At 54.9% G+C, this 17,193-nt stretch overlaps 1 protein-coding gene across 1 annotated transcript; it reads left to right on the forward strand.

The window, feature by feature from the left end:
- The first annotated feature begins 1,234 nt into the window (after window positions 1-1,234).
- SLC6A19 (solute carrier family 6 member 19) lies at window positions 1,235-16,005 on the forward strand. Its single transcript, XM_081132631.1, has 12 exons — window positions 1,235-1,496; window positions 5,971-6,111; window positions 6,587-6,724; window positions 7,697-7,878; window positions 8,470-8,580; window positions 8,924-9,036; window positions 9,784-9,912; window positions 10,003-10,159; window positions 10,796-11,000; window positions 11,110-11,269; window positions 13,239-13,401; window positions 13,720-16,005. Exons 1-12 carry the CDS (start codon window positions 1,295-1,297, stop codon window positions 13,921-13,923), a joined length of 1,905 nt encoding a protein of 634 aa, XP_080988757.1. The 5' UTR covers window positions 1,235-1,294; the 3' UTR covers window positions 13,924-16,005.
- Window positions 16,006-17,193: the final 1,188 nt, after the last annotated feature.

Raw genomic sequence — 17,193 nt, forward strand, 5'->3', positions numbered from 1 at the left:
GGGCATTCCTGAGGGAAAGGCCCAGCAGTAGGGCGGGTGTGGGGTGGTCACTAGCCCAAGGGAAGGTTCTATGGGGAAGGGGGAAATCGCTGAGCTCAGGATCTTGGGTGGGGGTGTGGGGCCCGAGCTTGGAGGTGTACCCCTACCCTACTTCCTATACTGGAAACTGAGCTCAAAAGCCCTGGCTTTGCCCTGGCCAGTGTGGCTCAGTTGGTTGAGCATCTTCTTGTGAACTGAAAGATTACCTGTTCAATTCCCAGTCAGGGCACGTGCCCAGATTTTGGTCTTGATCCCCAGTGGGGGGCATGCAGGAGGTAGCTGTTCTCTCTCTCTCCCCCCCCCCCCCAAAATCAATAAAAATCTATTAAGAAAACAGCAACACCTGGCTTGCCTTAGGTCTTGGCTTAGCCTGGGTGGAGTCTTCTCCTTATTCCCCCAGTCTAGAGGCCAAGCTGGGCCCATTGTCCCTCTGGCCTCTCCTTGGCCTAGAGGTCACAGGTGGAGGCCCTGTTGCTCTCTGGGTGTGTCACTGGTTTTCCCATGTCTCCCTGCCTGAGGTCCCTGTCTATCATGGCTGTCCTGGCACCCAGCTCAAGGCTGCCCCATACCTGGCACTCGCACTCGGCAGAAGGATGGAAGTCCTGCAGCGTGGGGAGACGCCTGGAGGCTGCAGCTCAGCAGCTTGGGGACAGGGAACGCCGGAACCCCAGGGAGAGCTCATGGGAAGGAGCATCTTGGAGGGTCCCGCATCTGAATCAGCTCTGGGCACCCAGGCTCTCTGAGTAGCTATTTAGAGCCAAGTGTAAACAGGACACAGCTCGTTGGCAGAGAGAGCTGGGGAGAGAGGACCCCTTCTGGCATTCTCCTGCAGGTGGGAGTGTGTGGCTGGTTGGGATTGGGGGGCTTTGAAGGTTTGGAGGAGAACCTGCATCCTACAGAGCCAGGCAGGGCCATTACTACAGACTTTTTGCCCTGGGTTCCTCTCTGGGAGCCTGGCCCTCTGAGTGATGTGAGGGTGGGGGCAGCTCATCTGTGCCCGTGAGTTCTGTGTTTGCACAGGAGGAGGGGCTGGCTGGTGCCAGCTGAGAGCCTCAAAGGGTCGGCCAGCGCCTCTGCAGATAAGGCATTAACAGTCCTGTGGACTCACCCTTCAGATCTGCTGACGCTTCCTTTCAGCCTAGGTGCTTGGGGTGAGGTGCCAAAGGTTCCCTATAAAGTGCTGGGGCTCCGGCTGTGTCCACTCACCCTTCAGCTCCTGGACTGTTCTGCCGAGAAGAACCCACTCGTGATCACCATGGTGAGGCTTGTACTGCCCAACCCGGGCCTGGACGACCGGATCCCCTCCCTGGGGGAACTGGAGGTCATCGAGAAGGAGGAGGCCAGCTCGCGACCCAAGTGGGACAACAAGGCCCAGTACATGCTCACCTGCGTGGGCTTCTGCGTGGGCCTGGGCAACGTGTGGCGCTTCCCCTACTTGTGCCAGAGCCATGGTGGAGGTAGGCCGGGCAGGAGGGCAGACTGGGGGTCCAGGGAAAACAACACTGGTGTCCCCCAGGACATCAGCACGCCATTCAGAGTGGGGAGAAGTTTGGAGGGCAAAGGGTTGTGGGCAGGCTTGTGCTCTCCACCAGTTGACTTGAGCCCCCCATGTTTGCACAAAGGGCAGGGCTGGGCAGAGGGCTGGGATGGAGAATGCTCATTTGCCCAAGTTGGCGATGGAGGTCCAGTGCCTGATCCCACACGTCCAAGTGCCTGTGTGTCAGGGAAGACCACCCTTGCTCCAGGACCCAGGAGCCCTGACCTCTTCCCAGAGAACAGATCTGATGTGGGAGTGGGGGGACAGAGAGGGACAGCTGCTCCTCTGGGTAGAGCCCCTTCTCTGAGTGTGGAAGGTGCTGGCAGGAGGGGCAGTAAGGCCAGTCCTCCTTTCCAGTACACTGGTCCATGTCCTAACCCCATAGGTGGGCTCCACGTTCTCTGGGGGACCAAGGAGGAGCTGGGCCTGGAGTGGATGGCCCACAGAGGAAGGGCAGGCAGGCTCTGGATCAGTGTGCAAACAGGCCAGAGGTGGGAAGCCTGCATCCCCCATGTAAGGCTGCCTCAGCCTGTCCTGTTGCCTCCAGAGGTCTCTGGGGTCCTTGCCCGTAGCCCAGGGGTCTTCTCCCCCAGCTGCAGAGAGACCCCCTTGAGGCTGCTGGGTCTCAGTCTGCATGATCTTGTCCTTCCACCCACCCTCCCAGTGTCAACAAGCTTCAGGGATGGAGGTCACACCTATAGTCCCATCAGCCCCCATGTATCTGTGGCTTCTGTCTTCCCTGGGCTCCCAGCCCTGGGAGGGGAGCTGCCAGGAGCTGGGTGTCAGGAAGGGGAACAGAGTTGTGCTTGTCAGCTGGGAGGAGGTCTGGACAGGTGCAGCGTTTGGTGGGGAGACAGGCTCCCCAGAGCTGGTTGGGTGCTCTGAGGATGCTTCAGTTCTGTGGGCTTTTGAATGCCCTCCTTGGAATGCACAAACACCCTCTAGTGATGTGTTTATTTACTCTGAAGAACTGCAGGCTTTCGCCAAGCTTTGTGTCAGAAAAAAAAGCAGATGGGGTTGTTCCCAGGTCACCTTTGTGACCCATCTCCCTTTCCATGGCCAAAGACTGAAGTTTCTGAATGTCTGGGAGGGCCTGTCTTTATACTTCGGGTCCATCCTGTGCTTTCTAGATGGCCCTGTCAGTCTTCTCTGTGCCGGTAGAGAGGAGAAGGGAACCCCCGGGAGCCAGTGAGGTTATCCAACAGTAGGATCACTGACAGTCCCAGAAGTCAGGCTGCCCCTTCCCTCTGGAAGGCCCTGGTCATTTCCCTGACCCCCACCAGGGCTGCCCTAGGGCCAAGGTCCTGGCAACACCTGCAACATTTACTTAGTTCCAAAGGGAAGAGGCTGGGGGTGGGGGGGAGTAGTCTGGGACTGAGAAGAGTTCACCCCTGGGAAATGGGGCTTTGGAGGTGCAGCATACACTCACTGTGAGTCTGAAGGGCAGCATAGGGACACTGCCTCCAGACACTGTGGATGAGAGGAAGGTGTCCCATATTACCCCTGGGTCCTGTGGAATGGACAGCAAAGCGAGGGGTCCTAGCTCTTTCAGCTCTGGGAAGGTGCAGCTGCAGTCTCCCACCTCCTCGGGACCCTCCTGGTGGCTTACCTTCTGCCTACTCCAGGTCCTGCCCTGCTCCTCCTGTGTGTTCCCCCCCACCTGGAGGGCATCTCACTGTAGCTCTGGCCAGGAGCTGAGTACCTGGTCCCCCAAGCCCAGCAAACAATCATTGAGGACAGTGATAACCCCCCAAGCCTAGTAGACAATTGTTGAGGACAGTGATAAGGGGCCAATCCCCCGGGAGAAAATTGGCAGAACAATAACAAGGTGTGGCAGGTGACTGTGACTCCTCCCAGTGACATTTTCCAGCCTCTAGCCCCAGCCCTAGGGGAGGGAGTGGTTGGGTAACTTGGAGACACAATGACAGATCTGAGGACTCTGATGACCAGTCCTGTTTGGTGAAAACTTAGCTTGCCTTCAATTATGTCTAGGAATTTTTTAAAAAGTAAAACAAATCATTTACTTTATGTTTAACTGTATATTATGAAAAAGGAAATTTTGCCATGTTTAGTGGGGTGGTGGCTGTGCGTGATTGCGTGCGCACACACAGAGCCCCCTGCATGTTGCATTACACTGAGACGTGTTGTCACTAGAAGGCCTCACCTTCTAGGTCTTTGACGGGGGCATTTCTGTGACCAAAGGGGCAAACATCTCTCCTCATTCAACCTTCAGGGAACAGTGAGAGGAGCTTGAGGACCTATGGCCCCTGTGTGGGCTCTGGGGCGGGTGGGCCCACGGCCCCTTTTTCTGAAGAAGGGTATTTCAAGTTTCAGAAGTCAGCCCTGAGTTGAGTTGATATCAGAGTCCATGTCCTGGACCCTCTTACTCTCCTGTACACCTTCTGGGCCTTGGGGTTCCCGCCTGTGAAATGGAAGGTGATGGAGAGGTCTGATCTGAGGGCTGCACCACAAGGCTCCTCAGTCAAGCTTTGCAGACCTAGAAGCAGGGGGCACGCAGGAGATTGAAACCAGGAGACTTGACCAGAGTCAGGGCTCACCTGCTGCCTGAGTTGGCCACAAACAACCACATTCCAGTGACCAGACGGTCCACTGCCAAGAGTTCTGCACCAGCACCAGGCCCAGGAGTGTGTTCAAGTGAACAGCATTCACCACGCATCTGCCCAGAACATCAGTTGCCACGTGAATGCATCACCCACAGCCTGTCCACAGTGCTGCCCCCCGACACATGGTGTTCCCCTTATGCCTTCTTAGGAAGAGCGCACATAGGAGAGACGGGGTATGGAGGGGGGGAGCCCCAGGAGGCAGCGCCCCCCAAGGACCATGCTGACTGCTCACCACAGGGTTGTCCATGTGCTTCTGCAGCCTAGTCCCTGGGGCTGTTTTCCACTACTAGTGTTGGCCCTGCACCATCAGCAAATATTACTTGAGCTTTTACTCTGTGCCACACACATGACCTGCAGGACAGAGAGATATGGGGAAGGCTCAGACTCTGCCCTGGAAGACAGCTGCCGCCAGTTCCCAGCTCATCCCTCCTCTCCCCTCCTCGCTCCTCCCCCACCTAGCTTACTAAATTCTCAGAGAGAAAAAGCTGCATTTCTTTCCTTTTTAAATTTTAGCTCATTTATTTATTGATTTGAAAGAGAAACATCAAATTTTGTTGTGTTACTTATTTATGCACTCGTTGGTTGATTTTTTATGTGCCCTGACCGGGGATAGAACCCCCAATCTTGGCATATTGAGATAACACTCTAATCAACTGAGTTACTGGGCTAGGGCCAAGAAAGCTGTATTTCTATGCTAGTGTATCTTTCTCCTGTGGGACCTTTACACCTTGCCTTGTCCCACCCCATCTCTGCCTCTGTTTGTGTGTCCCTCGGTATGCAAGGGCACAAGACCGCAAGACCATGGGCCCCTGCAGACAGGAGGCCTGTCAGGCACCCACCATGTTACACCTGGAGGAGCTTGTAGGAGAGAGGGCTGCCAGGAGCACAAGCAGCAGAGGCTTCCTAAGGAGTGGCTATCCAAGTGGGGTTTTTAAGGATGAAAAGGAGTTTCCTGAAGGAGATGGAGAGGCAGTGGGACCTGCAGGTAAAAGTGACATCATGAGGTAGGGATAGGATCAAAAGACATTTGGGAACCACAGAAATTGTTTTCTTCCTGATAGCTTTGCCCAAAGGATTTTCACAACAAACTCCTGAGAAAACATTAGAGAGGCAAATCTTTTCTTTTTAAAAATGTATCTTTGTTCTTGAAAGTATTACAGATGTCCCCCTTCCCCCCTCCACTCATCCCCTTTCTTATTTTAACTTTACCCTCACTGATACCATGACCCAGCGAGTAGTCCCTGCCTGTGAGCCTGCAGCCCCAGTGGTACCCCAGACCTAGCGCAGCTCCCCACTTCCCTCCCGCAGGAGGTCCAGGTAGGGGGTCTTCACTGCTGTCTGCTTTTTATCTCATTGTCACATTGAGCTAACCATCACCTTTGAGTGAAGGTTCCACGTGCTCTCATGCCTTCTTGGTTGGATTTTGAGCCCCAGAGGGGGCTCACCACAGTCTGTGACCTCCCCGTGCTCTGCCCAGCATGTGGACACTTTCATGAATTCCCCAGGAGCTATTGTGCACACGCCCTGTAGAACAAGCACAGTCTTGGGGGGACAGCAGACAAACTGGCCACTATCATGAGATGGCACGAAGCGCCCCCCATAAAACAGTGCGGATGGTCCTCGTGAGTGGTGCATTGTTGATGGTGATGTTCTAAGCTTGTATTTGTGAGCAAGCTCGGCAGGTACTTTCTACCAACGCCTGTGTCTCCAGAGGGTCCTTTTGCCACCTGGCATGCGTTACCTGACACACTGCTGCCTTTTCCCCGCCAGGAGCATTCATGATCCCGTTTCTCATCCTGCTGGTCGTGGAGGGTGTCCCCTTGCTGCATCTGGAGTTTGCGATCGGGCAGCGACTGCGCAAGGGCAGCGTGGGCGCCTGGAGCTCCATCCACCCAGCCCTGAAGGGCGTAGGTGCGCATCTGGGCCCAGTCGGTGGGACCCCTGCCCAGGTCCAGTGTGGGCAGCAAGCACACTCCTTCCTTCTCTCCTTTCGCCTCTGTTTCCAGGGGACTCACTGCCCTCAGCCCTCTGCAAACCCTTGGAATCTCTCAGAAAAGTGTAGGTGACAAGATCCAGGTTGGGGTCACTCCTGGCCACCAGAGACCAGTTGGGCAGCAGAGGCTATCCTGGGTCCCCAGGTGCCCAGGGCCTGGGAGTGTATAGACTTGGGGAGACCCAAGTCCCCCATTGCTGCCCACAGCAGGGCTCAGCAAGCACTTGAGGGACCACCATCCTGTTCTCTGGAACCCTGAGTCGGCTCACACTCAGCCCTCAAGGAGACTCCCCTAGCACTGTCTTCTCCTGCTAACAGTGCCCTACTCCCTAGTGGTGCTCCCTCAGAGGTGCCCCCTAGTGGTGCCCCCCAGCAGTGTCGATTGCCCCCCAGGGATCGCGTCCATGTTCGTGTCCTTCATGGTGGGCCTCTACTACAACACCATCATCGCCTGGGTCATGTGGTACTTCTTCAACTCCTTCCAGGAACCCCTGCCTTGGAGCACATGTCCACTTAATGACAACCGGACAGGTGAGTCCCGGGCAAGGCAGGGTCAAAGGTCAGGGGATAGTACGGCTGGTTGTGCAGGAGCCTTGTGCACCTTTGAACATGCCGACAGTCCATGAATAGTCATCCTTTGATTTCCCCAAATTCAAATGGTTATGACTTAAGTTTGGCAAAAACCAGAGCACATTTACAGCAACAGGGAATTTAAAAAAATCACTGTGCTGGAAGAAAGCCTTTAAAAAAGGTGCTTCCACTTCAGGAGGAGCTGTGCCAGCCAAGGCTGAAATGAAGGAAAGGTGGGATGACGCCTCTGGGAATGATAGAGACCTGCTGCTCCCTGACATCACACAGAGTGGTGGCCTGATTCTCCACTGTCCCTTCCCACAGCATTCCTCAGGGTCTTCCTCTCTGCAGAGTCTCCCAACCCTCGCCACTAGGTCTTTCTGGGACCTCCTCCAGGGAGGGGGAGTGGGGAGCAGACCCTCTGCCTGGGGCCTGTGTAGGGCACAGGCTATGTGCTCAGCTCAGCAGCTTTCACACATCTGCATCAGGGCTCAAACTGCCTGATCTGTAGGCATGGGTCCAATAAGCAGGGCATGGTCAGTGCACATGTGTGTGTGTATCTGAATGCATGTCTTGTGCTCACACTTCTGTGTGCGCACATATATGCACATATGCACATGTCTGCATTCAGATATGTGTGTATTGTGAGTATGCATACATGTGTTCATGTGCAAACATGTGCAGGCACACTGGTATGCATGCATGTGAGTGTGTCTGTGTGGGTGTGCGCACATGTGTGTGTGTACACACATGCAGGTGTGCTCATGTGCATGCACACATATCTGTGTGGTTATGCACATGCATGTCTGTGTGCACTATGTCTCTGGTGTCAGTGAGTTGGGAGCACAACCTGGTTTCCTGTGGCACTACCATGTTCCACATCCCCCTCAGTTCCCTATGACCCACGCTGATGGGTGCGATCATCCCCTGCAGGCTACGTAGAGGAGTGCGCCCGCAGCTCTTCGGTGGACTACTACTGGTACAGAGAGACCCTCAATATCTCCGACTCCATCAGCAACTCAGGCTCTGTGCAGTGGTGGATCCTGCTCTGCCTCACCTGTGCCTGGAGTGTCCTCTACGTATGCACCATCCGTGGCATTGAAACCAGTGGCAAGGTGCGGGCTGGGCTTTGGGAGCTCTTGGGGGCTAGCAGGAGCTGGCTGCGCCCTTAACCAACTGAGTGTCACCATCCCATGTCCATCTGTCTGGGAGGGTCTTCTGCTGCCCCCAGCTTGGCCCTGGGGATGTGGTACTGGCCTGGACGGTCCTCAAACCTGTGGTTTAAAAGCTGCAGCAAGCCCTGGCCAGAGTAGATCAGTGGTTTGAGCATCAGTCTGCACATGGAAGGGTCAGAGGTTCGATTCTTGGTCAGTGAGCCTAGGTTGCAGGTTTATTCCCCAGCCCTGGTCGGGGCACGTGCAGGAGGCAACCAATTGATGTGTCTTGCCACTCTCTCTTTGAAAAATCAATGGAAAAAATATCCTCAAGTGAGGATTCCCTCCCCCTCCCCACACACAGTAGCTCTCTGACTGGGAGAGCTGAGTAGTGCTCGCTACAAACGCAGCAGGAGAAAACGTCGAATCTCCCTGCCCTGGGAGCTGCAGGCAGAGGGGTGCCTGGAGGAGCGGAGCCAGGGTCCTGCGTGACCAGCCCTTTCTCCTGTGGGTACTGTCTTCCCCTTTATCTCACTTCTGCCCTGTCCCCAGGCCGTGTACATCACCTCGACACTGCCCTATGTCGTCCTGACCATCTTCCTCATTCGGGGACTGACGCTGAAGGGAGCCACCAATGGTATCGTCTTCCTCTTCACACCCAATGTGAGTCTCTCACTGTCCACCCTGGGGCTCCAGTTCCTGTGGGAGAGGCCGCTCTGGGGGACAGGCCTCCCCGCCTGAGACCAGCCCTGGCCAGTCTCAGGGCCCCCTGATGCATGTGCGCTGGGCCTGAGAGCTTGAGGGAGGCTGTGTGGATTGATGGCAACCACCTCCAAGTTATTAGCTACCACCTTTAGGGGACGTTGTTTGTTCTGACCACCTGCCCAATGGCCTCAGCTGTCACCAGCCTCCAGTCCTGCACCTTTTCTGTGGGCTATTACCTCCTTGGTTTCCTGTGACCACTTGTCCTTGGGCCACCTGGCTGAGGGTCTCTGTTTGGCTGCAGATCACGGAGCTGGCCAACCCGGTAACCTGGCTGGATGCGGGGGCCCAGGTCTTCTACTCCTTCTCGTTGGCCTTCGGGGGCCTCATCTCCTTCTCCAGCTACAACTCTGTCCAGTGAGTGTGGACAGGGCTTCTGGGCCAGGCAGAGGGCTTGTCTCGTGCCCCATGGGATCATGGGATCCATGGGGCTCCATGCCAGGGAGGCAGGCTTAGGATCTGGGAGATTTTCACACACTAGGTGCCTCAAGCATGGCTTGTTTATGACAGCCCTTCTCATGGTGCCTTGGTCCTTGGGGTGGTGAATCCTGGGGTGCTCCCCTCTATCCCCCAAACTCCCTCTCTGGTTGCCCTTTGGCACCCAGGACCCCAGATGCTGGGCCACCCCAGTCCACTCCAGATCAATACTCACATGGAAAGGGCCCTGCCTTGTGCAGGAGGTTCTGTCCTCCTGAGACCTGTGGCTGTGGCCTGGCAGAGAGACAAATGAAATGAACAGAAGGAGGGGGTCCCTGGAGGGGCGTGGCACCAGGATGGGCTCCTGTGCAGAAGGTGCAATGTGAGCAAAGAGAGGGAGCGGGTGAGTTCGGATGCATGCTGGCTGCTCCCTCTCTGGCATTGTGAAGTGGTAAGAAGGTCTGGAGTGAGAGGCCACTGGCTGTAGGCACAGGACTTGGAAATAGCCCTCTGGTCACCTCTTGCTGGGCGCAGTTGGGAAAGGACAGGTGGGTGGGTTGTGTCCCCTCTTCCGCTGCACCCCAGCAGCTCAGGCTCAGGCCAGGCTCCTTGCCTGTGCTGACGTGGCCAGGTAGGTGGACACAGTGTTCTTGGCCTGCAGTGACCTGACACCACTCTCATCCGTAGCAACAACTGTGAGATGGACTCGGTGATTGTATCCATCATCAACGGCTTCACGTCCGTGTACGCAGCCACCGTGGTCTACTCCATCATCGGCTTCCGGGCCACAGAGCGCTTTGACGACTGCTTCAGCAAGTGAGTGCTCCTCCCAGCCCTCACCCACCTCCAAGGAGCCTGCCAGGCCTGCACCGCCTAGGGCCAGTGTCAGCCTCACTCTCTTTCCAGGAATATCCTGACACTCATCAATGGGTTCGACCTGCCCGAAGGCTATGTCACCCAGGAGAACTTTTTGGAAATACAGCAGATGTTCAACGCCACTCGCCCCGAGGCCTTTGCACAGCTGGAGTTCCAAACCTGTGACTTGAACTCTTTCCTGTCAGAGGTGTGTCTCCTTGGGGCAGCAGAAGGAGAGGAGGGAAGGACACCCTTGAGGGACACTGAATTCCCCCAGGATCTCAGTTCCCATGGGCCTGTCTCCATTCTCAAGTGCCTGCCTCCTCTGATCCTCCTGCCCCGCCCTGGTGCTTACACCCGTAGAACCTATCTGTCACACGCCTGCCCTGGGCCTGCATTAACTGTCTCTAACCAGCCAATAGGCCACATGTCCAAGGCAGCTATTTAGGGAACTCACTCAGGCTCTGTTGAAGTCATTCAGGGCTGAACTTGGCCATGTGGGGTGCATCTCAGGAATCGTCTGTGGGGGTGGGACACCCTGTCCACGAGCAGACAGCAGTCTGCATGGCTGCCAAATGTCTGTCCAGATAGCTCGGGGCCCTGACTGCTGCTGGACAATGTGATCCCCTTCCTATTCGTTAAGCATAGTTCAACTTTTAAAAATACAGTTGAGCCAAAGAGACAAGGACCCATTAATTCACAGGATGGCTCAAATGAGCCCCGTACCTGCACAGTGTGGACGTGGCGTGTGGAGAGCTGACCAGTGGTTGACAGGGAGGGAGAGGGACGTGGCTGAGGCCAGGGGTATCTGGGGAGTGTGTGACGCATCTGCTTGTCCGTGCAGGGCGTGGAGGGCACGGGGCTGGCGTTCATTGTCTTCACAGAAGCCATCACCAGGATGCCAGTGTCCCCACTGTGGTCCGTGCTCTTCTTCATCATGCTCTTCTGCCTGGGCCTGTCCTCCATGTTCGGGAACATGGAGGGCGTGGTCGTGCCCCTGCAGGACCTCAAAATCATCCCCAAAAAGTGGCCCAAGGAGCTGCTCACAGGTACACAGGCCAGGGATGGGCTAGGCAGGGCAGGCCAGTGGTGAGGACAGGCCTCGGAGGCCATGGCCAGGGGGGAGCTCTGTGTGCAGCGGCTGTCCTCTGTCCCCAGGCCTCATCTGCTTGGTGTCGTATCTCATCGCCTATATCTTCACGCTGAACTCTGGCCAGTACTGGCTCTCCCTGCTGGACAGCTACGCCGGCTCCATACCCCTGCTTATCATCGCCTTCTGCGAGATGTTCGCTGTGGTCTACGTATATGGCGTGGACAGGTAAGAGGGGGACCGAGGCATGTGGCCGTCTCCAACAAGCATAGGAAACTCCCATCCTGGGATAGGTAGTGTGGCGTCCAGTCCCAGGCGGAAGACATGTGCGCAGGACAAAGGCCTGAGGGACTGGTATGATGTGGGCATGGGTCTGGCACCTGGATGGGTGAGGTGGAGAAGAGGTGTATCTCAGATGAATGCCCATCCAGAGCAGTCAAAATTATAACCTCTCCAGCTTCCAGAGGCTTCCAGACTTAGCGTAGAAGGGTAAGCACAGACCGTAGAAGACTGTGTAGTCTCGGGGGTGGGAGAGAGAAAACAGCCTCACAAATTAAAATGTGTGACTGAGGCAGCCTTCTGCATGTCTGATCTGACCATGTGATTTAAAAACATAACCAAAGTATCATAAGCAAAGTCAAAAGACAAATAATTGGCTATAGAAACGGTTGCACAGCATAGAGGTAAAGCACCGATTGGTATACCAGAAGCCTTCGGCCGAGGAGACAGGACCAGAGGGACCAGAAAGCGCAGAAGGGTGCTCAGAGTCCTGTGGAGCCCAGAAGCAGCCTCCAGGGGCTGGGGAGCAGGCAGGGGAGGCGAGGCGAGGCGAGGCGAGGCGAGGCGAGGCGAGGCGAGGCGAGGCGAGGCGAGGGCGAGGAAGTGACAGGACAGGGACTTTAGCTGTGGGTAAGGGGATCTCTCTGTGATCCAGGGGGAGGGAACTGGATGTTTTACATCAATGGGTGGTCCAGGGCCAGGGAAGCCCCTGTGATGGGCATGCTGTGAGCCTTTCTAGGGGGAGAGAGGGCTCTCTAGCCAGACAGAGACTCAGGCAAAGAAGGGGTTGTGCAGTCCTTTCAGCCATCCCCTTGACCAAATATTCAGGATATCACTCCATTATCATAGATGGAGGGAGCAGAAAAAGGCACCATGTCCTTGACAGGAGCTGGACTTGCCACAATTTTTTAGAAATAATCAGCAGTGTCTATTAATAATCATCGGACATGCACAGGCCGGGGGGGGGGGGGAGGCTTGTGAATCCTGTTCTGCATCACCAAGACGTGTGTGTAAGGGCACAGTGCAGGAGGCCTGTCTCAGCCACACAATGCAAACAGCCACGAGTGGCAGCTGAGGTGAGACTGAGGAGCATGGGGCAGACTCACTGTGCCTAACATCAGACATGTGGGGGAAGGAGGCTCAGATGGAAAGGCACGATGTTGCTGTGGGCCTGCTGCTGGGTATGAAGCAGGCGTGACTGTCCTAAAGAATGCACATCCTTCTGTGAATGGCCCAAGGACAGCTTGAAGTCAGACACTCCCTGCCGGGGGTCCCATGCAACGCTGCCTCAAGAAGGCATATGAGTGGGAGGTGGAGAGCCAGAAGTGGCCCCAAGCAGAAGATACTTGTCACCATGCTCCCAGGCCCTGCTGGGAACAAGGCCTGGGCATCTGTACTTTTCCAGAAGTGTCCTATGGGCTCACTGGTGGTCCTGGACAGTTCACATTTATGTTCTGCCCACTCTGTTCTGATTTTACAGATAATAAACTCATTTGTGCTGGTGAGAGTTCAGCACAAGATGGGCAGGAGATGGTGGGGCTTCTAAGGTCAGGGCTGCTGCCCTTCCAAGGACTTGGGCTGAGGCTTCCTTCCTCCCATTACCCTCAGAAGTGTTGACCCCTGTTTGCATAAGTGGCTGCCCAGGTGTGTGAGGTCACAAGGAGGAGCACCTGGACTGTGGCTCAGTAGGGAGGTTTCCAGAGGCCTCCAGAGCAGCTACCACTGCCGAGGCTCCCCCGGGGAGGCGAGTCTTTGCCCAAAGGATGGCTAGAACTGTGATGGGTGAAAGGCCAGGTGCAGCACTGTGGGATGGCCACCTCGTGTCCTCGAGGAAAGGCTGGCCCACCCTCTGCTTTGATGGGATTAAACGTCCAGGACCTCCACCAGCTGATGGCTCCCTTTTGGCTTCTGCTTCCAGATTCAACAAGGACATCGAGTTTATGATCGGCCACAAGCCCAACATCTTCTGGCAAATCACGTGGAGAGTGGTCAGCCCACTGCTCATGCTGATCATCTTCCTGTTCTTCTTCGTGATCAACGTCAATAAGGAGCTGATATACAGCGTCTGGGACCCTGCCTATGTGAGCGCGCAGGCTCTGATGGGTGGGGGGTGTGGGGGTGGAGGAGGTGGGGACACCTGGAGGCAGGGGGGTGTGGGGAAGGCGTGGGGCAGAGGAAGTAAGGAAGGCATGGGAGACAGAGGAGGTGGGGGAGGCATGGGAAGCAGGGGGTGGTGTCCCTGTGAGGAGGTGTGTGGGGGTGGAGGAGCCTTAGGTCTCCCTCCCCTCTCCCACAAGGGTCAGGAGATGAGAATCTTGGGGAGAAGGGGGCACTGTGCCCTTGAAGGAGACCCCACTGGCTCTTTGTGTCTGTTCACCCTGTGGTTGCTCTCTCCCTAGGCGGAATTTCCCAAATCCCAAAAGGTCCCTTACCCGAACTGGGCGTATGCCGTGGTGGTCGTCGTTGCTGGTGTGCCCTGCCTCACCATCCCTGGCTTTGCCATCTACAAGCTCATCAGGAACCGCTGCCAGAAGCAAGAAAGCCATCAGGGGCTGGTTAGCACCATGTCCACAGCCTCCATAAATGGGGACGTGAAGTCCTGAGTACCCAGCCCACAGCTGCATGTGTGCATGTACATATGCATGTGTGAGCATGTGAGTGTACACATGGGCACACACATGTGTATACATGTGTGCGCACACGTGAGTGCACACAAGTGAGGGTGTGTGTATATATGTGTGCACATGCGTGTGTATATGTGTACAGGTGTGTAAGTTGTATGTACATGTGTGTACGTGTGAATATATTCACTTGTGTAAGTGTATCATTTATACTGTATAGCATGTGCACATGTGAGTGTGTATACATGTGCTTCTGTGTATGTTCCCATGTGATCTTGTGTACATATACAAGCACACATGTGTTAGCACATGCACACACATGTATATACATGCATGCACATGTGCGAGTATATGTGGCTAGGCATGTGCAATCATGTGTGCGTGTGTGCCTACATATGTGTGAGCATATACATGTGTATGTGTATGCACATGCAAGTTGTGTATTTATAAATGTGTATGTGTGTGACATACATAATGTGCTGTGTACATGTGTATATGCAGGTGTGTAAATGTGTATGTCTAAGTGTGCATGTGCATTTGTGTGTATGTGTATGGGTGTGTATACATAGCTTTGTGTGCACGTGTATGCGTGTATGTGCATGCATGTGTGCACACATACACACATGCATGTTGCCCCACAGCATACACATCTCCCACGTGGGGCCAAGCTGCCCTCTTGGTTCCCCATGTCATAGATGTGGTGGAGTTCCTATGCTCAGGTCCTTCCCTGCCTTCCAAGGAAAAGTCAGTCAAAAGTGACAGCAGGGAGGACACACCTGCTGTGCTCATCCCGTGGGAGACAGAAATGTGTTGCTGTCTTGGCTCCTTGGAACAACCTTGTTGCCCCTTCCTCCATTCCTTTGCTGTCGACCCCTTGTCCTAGGATCTCCTGCAGTAACATTGCAATTTTACCCCATGATGAGGAGCCCCGTCTGCAAGAGGCCATGGGCCCCTAGGCCAGTGAGACCTGCCTGTCCACCAGCCAGCAAAGATTTCCGGAGTCTTGGCAATGTTCCAGCTCAATAAATATTAACCCATTTAATCATTGCTTCTGGCTGCCACAAATAGATGACAGTTAAATAAAACTCAACTTGGCATAATTTAAGGCAGAAACACCCTTTGTGTTTTTTAAGAGGACATTAACTGTGTGAATTTTTAGCCTGATGTTGGAAAAGATGGGTTATAGGGTAACTCAGCTTTGCTCACTGAGGTTGAAGACAGTTCATATGTTCTGAGCAATGTCAGGGACCGTGAAGGCCCTGGAAGACCTTCTACTTGGTGCCACTCAGCAAAGGGAAAGTCCCATCCCCCTGTCAAGGAAAGGGCCGTTTCCTGGGACACAACATTCAACCTCAGCCAAAGTTAGTTGGCACTTGGGGCATTTATTTCAATGAACTGGTCACTTCCACTTTCCATGGAAACATCGGGAAGTTTAAGTTAAACCAGATCTCCTGACAATTCTCTGTGCAAGGGTGGGAGAGCTGAGTGGAGTGTGGTTCCTGGTGCCACGTTCCATCTGTCCACTGGGAGATGCCCCACTGTGCTCTCCCCTCTCCCAGTGCCTCCTGTCCAACAGTGGCCACAGATTTTAGCCCCGAAACCTAGCTGAGATCCTCCAAACACCTTGGAGTGTCTGGAGTTCTCTTATGTGGCCAGTCACGTGAAGGTCATGATCTGTAGAAACCTCCAGAGGTAGAATGGGAGGCTGGCTCATAGCCCTCCACCCTGGGCCACAACCATGCGTCCCTGCCCAGGAAGCCCACAGGCCCTAGGCCGCTCTGGTCTCCACCCCCAGGTGCCGATGGCTTCTGTGGGACTTCACCTCCTTCTCTCCACAGTCTTCTGACCCTTGACTGGGAAAATGCTCATCAGTATCCTGTGGATGCACTGCCCCACCCGGGGGTGCAGGAGAGGAGACACTGGGTGGGGCTAATCCAGCCAGTTCATGTTACCCGATGAGTGCCTCATCTTACAGATGTTATCTTTGCAAATTGTTAGACATGCAGGTTTTATGAGCATAAAGTGTACCTGTCTAAATAAATCACTATTTCATATTCTCAGCCTAAATGTTGTCCAAATGCAGAGGGATAAGCAAAGGGACAAGCCAAGCCATCTGGAAGGGATGGTGCAGAGCTGTGGTTCTGGTTTCCAGGACTTCCTCTGAAGAAGCCATGATGCGGTGGCCACGAAGCACGAGGCGTAGTGGGTGGACTGGTTCACTGCCTGAGGTGCCCTGTGATACACAGGCTGGGGGTGGGCCTTGGCCCAGGACCTGGGAGATGCTGGTGAGGTCGGGCTGGGGTTGAGGGGCAGGGAGAGGGAGTAAGGAGGACGGTGGGAAGGGCCCCTGCAGTTCTTCGGGCTGAGCACAGCCCCCTTTTCATCTTTGATTCTCCTTCGTCACTTTCCCTTTCACCCCCAAAAGAATCTTTTTAAACTCTGTCCATGGGACTCACACTTCCAGGACCCACATATTTGGGATGTGGCCACACGTTTAAAAGATGCAGTGTTTCAAACTGGGGAAGTGAGAATTGTGAATCTGGGCCCTGGCCTGTCCTGGTGGAAGAATTTGCAGTGTGTGTCGGGGGGGTCTCCCTGACCAGGGAGCCCTCAGTGGGAAAGCCTAGCTGAAGTCACCCCATGTCAACACATCACCTCTCCCTCGAGGGAAGGTGTCACATCCCCCCCCAACCCTCCCCCACGGTGTACAGTGGGTGTCACCTTGTCCTACCTGCTGCCTGAGGACAGCAGTGGGTGCTGAGGGTGGCATTAGGTGCTGAGCTTGGAGGGCAGGAAACTGCAGGGCCAAGAGGAGGGAGCCTGTCCCACCCCACCACCACCCCTGACCCCAGAGGTCACCACTGTGTGATTCCATTTATATAGCATTCTTGAAGTGACAACTATAGATTAGAGGTTGCTAGGGGTTAGGGAGGGGGTAGAAATGGAAGGGGTGGGTATGACCATAAAAGGGGACAGGAGGGACCCTCAGGTCCTGAGTGGCATATTGTGATGTTGACGAGATATTTGCAAGACATTGTCATTGGAGGAACTGGGCTCTTGGGCTCTCTGTAGTATTTCTTAGAGGATTATCGCACAATCAAGATATCCAAATGTGCTCCAGTCTTGGGGTCCGAGTGTCCTTGCTGGGAACAGAGGCCATTGTTGGAAATGGTTCATTGGTGGTGGCACCTGCAGGCTGTCAGCTTGGATCATTTGAGGTGGGGTGAGACTGGAGGGGGCCAGGGAGGGACT

Source organism: Miniopterus schreibersii (genome assembly GCF_964146895.1).
Source record: "Miniopterus schreibersii genome assembly, chromosome: 3".
Lineage (NCBI taxonomy): Eukaryota > Metazoa > Chordata > Mammalia > Chiroptera > Miniopteridae > Miniopterus > Miniopterus schreibersii.